Source organism: Atheta coriaria, unplaced genomic scaffold, assembly GCF_025399875.1.
Source record: "Atheta coriaria isolate IRGN ID8LTWV9N9 unplaced genomic scaffold, Caltech_Dcor_3.1 hic_scaffold_5_pilon, whole genome shotgun sequence".
In the NCBI taxonomy this organism is placed as follows: Eukaryota; Metazoa; Arthropoda; class Insecta; order Coleoptera; family Staphylinidae; genus Dalotia; species Dalotia coriaria.
The window spans coordinates 2,868,184-2,879,081 of NW_027045447.1; the positions used below are offsets into that span (position 1 = coordinate 2,868,184).

Consider the following 10,898-nt stretch of genomic DNA (forward strand, 5'->3'; position numbering starts at 1 on the left):
GGGTGCCGGATAGCTGTATCATGTTATACGCATGCGCTGCTCTCTTTGGCGCGGGTGAAACTGCCTTTTTACCGCAGCTCTTCGTTCTCACTCACAACCGCACTCGGTCGTTCCAAAGCGCTGTCCCAGCCCGGGCTCATTCATCGAAATTGGTAAGTGAAATATTTCTTGCCGAGCCGTGTGCTCAGCAGATGTGAAAAAGATGAAGATGACAAAGAACGGTAACGCATCGAGTGTGTATCTGTATTTTCAAATGCAAAATTCCAATGCTTCGCTAAAAAATTTCAAATTAAAAAAAACTCCTAAAAACAATAAATTTGAGGATAAATATTTTGTCAATTTTTTCACAAGTATTTGCTGATAATGAGCCAAATACGTAGCATGTATAAAAGATTATTTATATTTTTTGATTGTGTTTCTTCAAAGGTAATTTAAAAAATCAAAACAATGAACAATAACAACAACTTTTTGATTGCGACTTTTCAAACGTCAGTATTGAACTGAAATAGGAAATAATAAGTATTAACACATATTTGTTGCATATTTGAATAATTGAAGTTGTTCCCATACATTTGAAACTCGTGCGCTTTCTGTCAAATTTTTAGGGTGCAAAAGGGATTGACTTTAGGTAAAGAGTAGATAAAGCATTGCAGAATACCACTTAAGTACGATCCAACTTCGTCGTACGTAGGAAGCGTCTTGGAGCTTTCGTACGTTCGTTTGTAAAGTGGTGAATACAGAATCGCACCACCATAAGTGTATTATTACTGATGGCACTAGTATGAAATATTCAAATATATATATATGTAATCTTTGCCTCGGAATAAACAACTCGACCAATTTTCAATACGTGAATATTTTTTATTACATTAGTTAGGCGGCCGAAGCCAGTACATGTACAAAAACGGAACGGCGATCTTACCTACGAAAAATTGGTTTTCGCTCGCCCACGCCGAGGTGATTTTTATACGGTCGCGTAACACTGGCACAATTGTTCAGCATGACTAATCGTACTTTCTGGCTCTCTCAGTGTCCTTCTCCCTCCTCGCACTCACATTCGTGCCAACCCAGAAAAGTGCGAGTCACTAGACTTCCGTTAAACGGGGAATTTCCCCGTTTACATCCCCCATCGCGAGACCTCAGAAAGGACGACCCTGTCTGCAGGCTACCAGCTTACTAGTGTGGAACAGATTATTTTTATTTTTCCAGTTTCCTAGGTCTATTTTGTATAGGTGATCCTCGGAAACTGCCTCTTGACTTTTGTATGGTCCAGACGCCGTATGGCCCACTTATTTCTGGTTTAACTTTTTTCCGTTTTCGATGAAAACGTAGTCACCTACGTTAATTTCCACACTTTTTCTTCCTTGATCAGTTCTTGTTTTATTTTGGAGATGATTTTTTTGTGAATTCTTGAATGCTGTTTGTCGGTCTTCTCTTAAATTTCGTTTAATTTCCAGTTCGATAGGTACTATTCTGGAATCCTTCCCTGTGAGGAGATCTTCAGGTGCGAACTTTGTTACACTATGGATAGATTGATTATATTCCTTCGTGCATTCTGTTGCAATCGTTGACCATGCTTTATTTGGTTTTTCTCTCATTTTACATCGTATTCTGTTAACCAGCGTCTGGTTAAGTCTTTCATTCAAACCATTCGATGCCGGACAGTCCACTGCTGTGCAAACAATGGTGATTCCGTGTGCGTTTAAGAATTCTTGGAATTCTCTTGCTTTAATGGCTGGGTATTGGTCTGTTAATAAAATCTTGATTTTATTATTTGCGACTATGGGTTGAAGCAATTTTATAAAATCTTTTGAACTTTGTCCTTTTGAAGTACTTGTGAAAGCATGCCGAGTGAAGTGATCCGCTAGAAGATGCAAATATTTCTCGCGACCGAGCACAAGGAATGTCCTCTTAAGTAACACATAGAGTTGGTAAAAGAATGACGTTGAATAGTTGTTATCGCAATGTGAAGTTGGAATTTCCGGTGGTGGAGGTGCCCCCACACTCGCAGCGTCCTGTGTTGCTGTGTTGTACCATGAAAATCGAAAGACATTTGAAGATGGCACTTTTACTGGTGTCAAAAGCCCGCTTTGCACCATTTTTTCTAAAATATTCATTCAGTCAGTACATAACACTATGTTTTTTTTTTGCTTTATAATTCTCTTACCAACATGTTCTAGTGATTGAATCTGCATTGTATCTCGCTGATTCTTCCTCCAATCCGTGCATAAACCATTCTCAGATTTTCCCATCAAGTGTTCCGTGTGTGAGCCATACTCACCGTTTGCTACCTCAAGCACTACAATCAAAAACAATGAATTTCGACCCAAATCTAGTTTTAATTTCTTGTAACGTACGGTAATCGGCTGGATTGTGATAAGATGGACATTGCAGTCCACATTCTTCAAGATATGGTATCAAACCTTTGATGGAGCCTTGATAAATGCATCGCCCGTCGGATATGGCATAGAGATGATCAAACATTTCGAAAACTGAAGCACTTGGTTGGTGGATTGTACAAATCACTGTCTTGCCTTCTTGTGCAAGTTGTTTTAGTAAACTGACGCATTGTTTGGTGGTGGAACTGTCTAAACCACTAAAATAAAGATAAAAATTAATTATAACAGTGTTTTATGGAGGAATATAAACATTTTACCTGGTTGGTTCATCGAAGAACATCACCTGAGGATTTTTAAGTAATTCTAACGCAATGGAGAGCCTTTTACGTTGGCCTCCAGATAGGTTTTTGGTTTTTACTTTACGACAATCCCACAGGCCTAAAGCTTCCAGTATTTCAACTATCTGAAAGGAAATTTAAGTAAAATTACCTTCAGAATATTATTTTTGTTGTTGTTGATTAATAACTTACTCTTTTACGTTTATCTTTGGTTTGAACAGCAGCACTTAAATTAAGATTAGCGGCGACATACATCGCCTCCATCACAGTCAGCAGCGGTTGCAAATTATCATCCTGCATGATATAGCAGGATTTCTTCCGGAAGCCATCTTCTTCGCGCTCGATATCATTCACAAACAGTTTGCCTTTGACTTCGCGATTGCTAAAAACAAACAGGATTATTAAAATTAATGAAATGCAGTAAAACAAAGCATAAAGATAATAATTAGTTGTGTTCGGCACGATTTCATCAATGAATTGCCTCGGTTGGTAATTGTATGACCTTCAAATAAATACTCAACGATAAATACTTCTTATTAACTTCTACGTTCGTAAAAAATTATAAAATAATCAACAGAAATCCGAAGCGAAAAAAACAGAAGAGATTTGAGGCGTTTAGTAATAATTTAAACTTTAATTTCAAATATAAAGTTAAATACTATCAAAATTTACAATTCATGTAAACAAAGTAAACGACAGCGATTATATTATCATGCAAATGTAAGTCTAAATTTAAAACACAAATCACGGTGCGGAAAATGAATCCTCAATATCGTCCAAGGTTATCTATCAGACAATCAACCGGCTCGTGCCGCAAAGAATAGAAACATTTATAGAAATAGTCTAAGCTGTACTTAAAAACTTAATTTACACTCAGTTAATGGTTTAGTTGCCATTTAAGTTAATCACCATGTATGGGAAAATTCTTTTGTCTAAAGAAACAAAGATTCACCGGTTTTATCTTTACCTTTTGTTTTAATTATTCAAACACGTGTTAATTTGTATTTCGATCTAATAATTTAAGCATTGAATGAAACGTTTCATTTCAATGCTTATCATAAATAGAACAAAGAAGAGTTTACGCATCTCTATGTATTATGAGAGTGAATCACGAGTGTAATTGTCATGAACACATGTCCACAGCATATAAAAATAAATAGGGTTTCGTCGGTTTACTCGAGCAGGAAATCGTCCATGTCGGTGCATGTGTACCGGTTTTGTTTTTTGCGTGCTCGGGGCAATTTTCGCGCGTCATGAAATATTTAATGAGCAAAAGTTCAATGCACATTAAATTAACACATATTACAATCACATAAATTAGCAATCAATCTATCAAATTACTTATCATTATATTATAATATATAATTAAAATATTGACTTACATATAACCTGCAAGGATATTCATTAAAGTAGATTTTCCGGATCCGGATGGTCCCATGATTGCTGTGAGTTCCCCGGCGTGAAAATCTCCATTTATATCTTTTAATAATCTTCGTCTTCCTGTAAAAAATCAAAACAATTCGAATCAAATCAACTGTCAATTGTTTTACAAGGTGATAAAATTGATACATTGTAATAAAATTACAATTAAAATAATCTCAAGCACAGTGAGTTTTGTAATACATTTTGTATTACAGTACCTTAATTATTAATGATAGGAATGGAATGTTATATATTAAAAATGTTACGAAACAAATCAAAAACTCAGTTTTTTCAAAAATTTTAAATTCACACATATTAACAACGATATCAATTTACTACAATCTTATTTTAATAGCTAATAAAGTAGGCTTTTTTATTTTAATCGTTTAATCCAAAATAATTGTAACAATCCGTTGCTAAGTCTAAAATCCAGGCAAAAATCTAGACCTTGATACACCTGTGATGAGTAATTTAGTAGACAAATGCATAATTATTATTTATAATTCTATTACTTTCGTTGTTGAATACGTAATCCATGGTATAGTTTTCAAGATGCCCTCAGGGCGAAACATGTCAACTCAATATATAAAATGTAAATCCAGAAGAAATCACGTATAACTATTAACAAATAAATATTTTTAAATTATTATTTATAAACGTATCAACTACAAATCTAATTACAATGTGTCATACACTTAAAAACAATCTAAATGTAATTAATTTTTATAAAATACACGCTCCACGTGCTTGTTTGATTTGATTATAAATTGAAAAGAAAAAATCAAATGTAGTCATCGCACAGCTGGCCAAACATACGAATAATCAGTATTCTGTAATAATAGGAAATACGTACGAGTTGATTAGAGTATTAGCAAACATAAATGTATCAATGTAATCAATAGTAGTTGTTTTATCGATTGAATCATATCTATCTCGTTTAGTTTACTTTGCAAGTGTCGATTTTAGATAAATATATATTGTGAGCATCATTTTGGGTCCTCAATGCGAGTTTGCAGGTGCGACACATTAGACAGGTGTGTGTTTTTCGGCAATTTTCACACCTGGTTTGTGCTAAACGCTAAGTTATCAAATTACACAATTCTGCTATCGCTTGTAGAATTTTGCAATTAGATTATTATTTATTGGGTTGATAGTCAAAGTAGGTGCACGTTATGCATTTTATGTGTTGTTTAATGCACACGAGGCGCTCTAGCGACAATAGAAAATCCACATAGTAAATTTATAAATTGTTGTAATGGATGACGGAGTGCGCATGGCAGAATGGCGTCCTACATTAAAACGCAGCTAATGCGAAAGGTCAAATTCGCCATATATCCATGTCTTATGTGTTATACACTGAATTGAGAATAAAGCATTACTTAAGTAGAGATAATACGAGTTTAATAAACAAAAATTCAACAAAAACTTTTCGAATTCCAAACGAAAGTGAAACTAAAATGTTTTCTCAAGGAAAAGCATTGTTGCTCATCCAGTGAGCAACAACAATGCGGTATAAATTTATTTCATTCAGTGTAACTTCCTGTTGGATATCATTAAAACCACATTTTTTGAGTTTAAAAAAGTATAGATAATAGTTGTTTTTATATTCTTACAAATATTGATAAAAAAAGATAATTTCTACTTTTAATACTGATAATACTGTTTTTGATATTTTTTCATTAGTTTTAGAGTCTTTTGCTGAGAATCTTTGAGAATGGTTGAGAACGACTCTTTCGCTTGCTTTAAGTCGGATAGCTGCACTCAGCTGCGATGCCTGCCGTAATTTTAGACCCATTTATAAATAAATAATCAACAGACCGGTTTGGTTTGTTTCTGAAGTCTGTGGCGGAGTCTCAGCAGCGCCCACAATACCTAGTTCATTTCTTTACGGCAGCTCAGGAGTTTACTACTCATGACTAGATAAAACTAGTCTACAGATTCAATACTAAAATAAAAGGTTTAAATAAATTTTAAACGTGCTTTTTAGCAAAATGGCGGCAATGTTTACATTTGTTGTCAAAGTGTGCTTAATTTTAATATAAATAATCGTATTGGCCTTGATACTGTACAAAATTTAAGTTTTAAGCACGTCACATTTTTTGCTGGTTGTGTTGTTCAAGAGGTCAAACGATACACTCAAATATCGTCAATGAATAAAAACGTGCTTGTGATTATGATGTTTTACGCATGTGTCGTGCGTAAACGACAAAGTAGTTGATACGTATTAGTGTTAGGAACTGATTTCAACATGAATATATGAGTATGAGCTTATTGTTGTATTTCTATGATGCAAATCTCTTTGTTCTGGGCTTGGTACGCACTGTGTATACATTTTCAAAACTCGCACGTGTAGAGTTGAGTTCTGTTAGGACGGTAGCGATGGCAAACGAGGTCATCCTCCTTCAATCCGAACATGACGCACTGGCGTTTTAATGGTGGAAAGGCAAAGAGGAAGGAGAGAAACAAAGCCAAACAGCTTTACAGATGGTAAAAAGCCACAAGCAGCTGATGCCCAGCTGATTCTATAGACTTGTACTAAATTTCAATTCTTTTATTTCTACCTGCGGATAAGAATGTGAAAAGAGCTGTGTTGCCAATATTGCAAACAAGACTTTATACTTTTATCGTGGAAAACATGACGCATATTGACTTTACTAATGAATTCTAATTGTAACCTTGCGTCGAGAAACCCGTTGAACCGGCATGGCTCGCCGTTTGTTTATTTACAATTCGCAAGGCGCACACGAAAGGTGCAATTTACATTTCGCAGATTGCATGCGTTCGATACCTAGCGCACTTCTGTTTGGTGTAAATGACCTCAAGCTAATTTCATTGCACTTTATTTCATATTTTATTGCAAAAAATATATGCAATATTGCAAGAGAGGCAATATACAGTCTCTTTATTGTTAGTTATTAGTGATATTTCTTCATTTCCATTATAAATCTGTCAGTTTGACTGATTCTTGGTTTTTATTTGATATTTTTCTGCGTATTGCGCCTTTCACTATGACGAAACTGTTTTCAACTCAACGGTAGCACACAGCAAATGAAACTTATAACTGATGACTGAATGAAATACCTAAATATAAACATAGCAGGAGGTGATTGTGGAGGTGACTTGAATGCCTCAAAATAATTCAGACACTAGAAAATCATGAATTTTTCATATCAAAAATATATTTGTTATGAAATGTGGAGTATAGGTTGAAAAATGTAAACTTTTTCGTGTATAATTTTTGTAAATAACTTATCAACGCGTTCTTGAACACACTTTCAACAGTTTTTATGGTTTTTAATTGAATTACTCATGCGTGAATTTATTTCAGTTTCCTTTTCGATTATGTACAACCAAAAAAGTTAAAATACGCATAAACCTATTTTCTATAGTTATTTTAAAGTTTTCGTTGATTTTATTGCTGATTCATTAATTCCAGCGCTCAAACAAATTAGAGAACTAAATGAATTAGAAAGTTTCACTCTGTCGTAAGCTCTAGCGCCGCACCAATGCATTCAACACGGAAATAATGTAATAAATTCAGAAATAATAATAGACGCTCTGTTGATAACTGCGTTACATACTCGTTTAAAGTTTCATTTGAATCAAGAATATTCCATGCAGCTGTTTTAGTTTTTTTTTTATCTCTAAATTGAGTAAAATATGCCGCAGCTATGTTTCTTATCATTTTAAACACATAATTAATTTAATAAAACATATTTAATATGAAACATTAAATAAAAATTTACTTATCATATTTTAAAAAGTATTTTTTTATCAAATAAAATTAGGACAGAAAGAGAGGGAATTATTGAAATAAAACTATAAATAACCAAATGTTAAAGTTCTTTCGATTATTATTAATAGTAATAATGGTGAACACGACTGGTCTTTGAACATTGACATCGTTTCGATTCGATTATCGCATCGAGAACGCATTGTGTTTGTTTTATTGACGCCGCTCATTTCTGATAACAAATCGAGCGATAATATTTGCACAAGAAATTAAAATTATTTCAATCATAAAAATTTCACTAACTCACGGGTATTTTATTTTAATAATTAAATAATTGTTTTGTAAAAAACTTTAATTAAAGTTTAAAATACGGAATGAATTCTTTCATAATTTTCATATCAAAACTTAAATATTAACTATTTAGAGATGTGTAGGGACTTCCTGGAAATGAAAAAGACTTTGCCTTTATTTACCACGCATAAATATTAAACATTGGGATAATTTCTCTGAATGCCACAATTAGCTCCAATTAGTAATAAAACTATTTTCGTTTACGACGTTTACAACGCGTACATTTACAGTTTTACTATCAAAACGCTTATTTCATTCATTGTGCTGAACAATTTTAAGTACTTGGTAAATATTTACAGAGTCCCGATACCTACCCAATGAGTGGTATTGTTAAAATACGTAATTTGTCAATTTTCACGATTGGGCAATCCAAGTTTGAGGTTTTACCTAACTAGAAATCTTATCTTAAACAATCTCCAAGGTCATATTTTCAAGAACCAAGCCCTAATCTGATTCTTGTCAATAAAAATTGATACACATGCAAATAAAACATACAACATTAGAAGTTGCAGAGTAATTCTGTGTCTAGTCAAGTGTGAACACGGTTTGTGAATGATTCGAACGACTAGGCATTTGCAAGAGATCAAAGTCCATCTCGTGCTAGATGCAAATGTAACGTTGTTGTTCGCCGTTCGGCATGTTAATAGGATAACACTGAGTGGGTTATTCAATAGCCATCATCCATCTACATTCTACATCTACATCAGCCGTCATTAACTGTGCAATATACTAAAAGATTCTAACTAAACGCAACGAGATATCGCTATTGATTCGCTGAAAAACTAAATATTATCTTATTATGTAATACATACGGATATGAAATGCAAATATTTGAAGCTTCTGAGGCTGAACGCGAAATAATTTTGTTGTTCCATATAAATTCTAGTACATACTGATAAATGGTTGCTTCACATTCATTTAATAACCAGTTGAAACTTGATATAAAAATATGGCTACACACTCATCTTTGAGTACAACAGCTATGATCACATTATTACACGTGCTGAATATTTTTTGTGTGTGGAATTAATATATGCATAGCAAATAAACTGGATTTTAACACAAAAAAGTAAATAATTTACTGGGCGAGCGTTTCGAAGTGCGTGTGATGAAGTTAGTTGGTTGAGAATGTGAGATGAAGAACGGGGAACTAGTATAAAATGGTGTCACTGGCCTTTTAACGAACATGACACGTTTATACTCCTGCTAGACGATATTCCTAGCAACTACTATTTATATACCGTCACATATCATCTCAAAATGTTTGAATAACTTGTAATATTTTTGCGAAATTTTCTTTAATTGAGGTTATGTAGCAATTTGAGCGCCATCTATGTAATTATATACAATGATTTTCAGCTATTTTTTATATTTTCACTTACTATTTCGAAAAATTCCCTCCCTGACAGAATACGACAACTTCCTGAATCCAATGTGAATTTCTCCGTTGCTGGGGGCGACGAGACTGCGTGGCCGCGACTCAACATTGAGAAGTTCCACTTGCTGTGAGTCCGGGCGTTTTTTCTTGCCGCTCCCAACGAGGCCATCCACAGCGCGTTTCACGTTTTTATTCTTCGTGTAGAGTGCTCTGCCCGACGTGGACGATGCACTACCGCCGCCTCCACCACACTCGCGCGAAACCATTTTATTTATTCACTTGTTCCGCACGTGTTAACCCAAAATTAAACGGTTAATACCTCGAAAACGTTTCGAAAGTGAATGCTTTCATTTTTAATTGAGAAAATTGTTGGTTTTTCTTTGTTACGCACTCCAATCAGCATCCCTGATGAAAATTATTTCTTTGTTATGAATATAAATGTATCAAAAGATTGATCAACTGCCACCAACTGCTTAAAACTCGAAACGAACTCTAAGCTAGACTGCGACAGACACAGATGCAGCTCGTCGATTTTGATAAGAAAGTCGCACTGCGTTTTGTTCGCTCAGCTGATGATTGTGTGTTGTTGGGTCGGCGCACTCCCCCGCAATTCGTCGCGCACACGCACACGAAACGCGACTCCGCTCGCGACTGCCGAGTGGCAAACTGATGTGCGACTCCGCGGTCGCGATGCTAGAGCTCGATCCCCGATGCGTGTTGGTAAATAAAGCGCGACACGCTGTTTTCTTGCTCCCACTAGAGCTGGTCGTGATAGCTTAGCTCCCGTTCGATATCAAGCCTCGGGACGCTTTGTTGTGCGGTTGATTCTTTGTTTGCAGCAGGAGTCCTGTGATACAGCACTGTGCGCACATGTTCATCACTTGAAACCAATTTAATTTTGGTAAAACTTTAAAAAGTTAATATTTTTATGAAAACATACAAAATTTAGTATTTTATGAGATCATTAATATATATAACAAAACGTATTTTAATGTCTCTGGTATAAAAAAATAACATTTTTTAATATATTGTTTATCGTTGTCAACTTTGACACAGACAGTGACCGTCTGAAAACTTTTCGATTCTTTATTGCGCAAACTTTCACGTCTCCGAATGTCTAGATTTCAGATAAGTTGTAAATAATTGTGTTAAACAACGTATTTTATACGCTATCTATTGTTGGCAACTCGATAAGGAAATTTAATCGTGCCACAAGTATACCGCATTCAAACAAATCATTAAAACAACAAATTTTCACGCTATTTCACTTAAAAAATACATGAAAATCACATATAAAGATAGCAGAACTTTTAAAAACTCATCGTAATAAAGATTTT

General features: G+C 34.5%; 1 protein-coding gene across 1 annotated transcript; it reads right to left on the minus strand.

Annotated features, from left to right (window-relative positions):
- Positions 1–489: 489 nt before the first annotated feature.
- Positions 490–10,259, minus strand: LOC135792086 (ATP-binding cassette sub-family G member 1-like). Its single transcript, XM_065302704.1, has 8 exons — positions 9,566–10,259; positions 4,060–4,177; positions 2,870–3,059; positions 2,657–2,802; positions 2,358–2,596; positions 2,168–2,299; positions 1,835–2,104; positions 490–500 (listed from the first exon to the last, which is right to left on the minus strand). Exons 1-8 carry the CDS (start codon positions 9,825–9,827, stop codon positions 490–492), a joined length of 1,368 nt encoding a protein of 455 aa, XP_065158776.1. The 5' UTR covers positions 9,828–10,259.
- Between the last annotated feature and the right edge of the window lie 639 nt (positions 10,260–10,898).

What these genes read in the sequence shown, in the direction of transcription:
- LOC135792086 (XM_065302704.1), bottom strand. Translation starts at nt 9,827, where the DNA reads ATGGTTTCGCGCGAGTGTGGTGGAGGCGGCGGTAGTGCATCGTCCACG. An exon ending in AATATCCTTGCAGGTTATAT is followed by an intron (nt 3,060 to 4,059) that starts GTAAGTCAATAT and finishes GTTTGTTTTTAG; the next exon opens with CAATCGCGAAGTCAAAGGCA. An exon ending in TTCTTCGATGAACCAACCAG is followed by an intron (nt 2,597 to 2,656) that starts GTAAAATGTTTA and finishes TCTTTATTTTAG; the next exon opens with TGGTTTAGACAGTTCCACCA.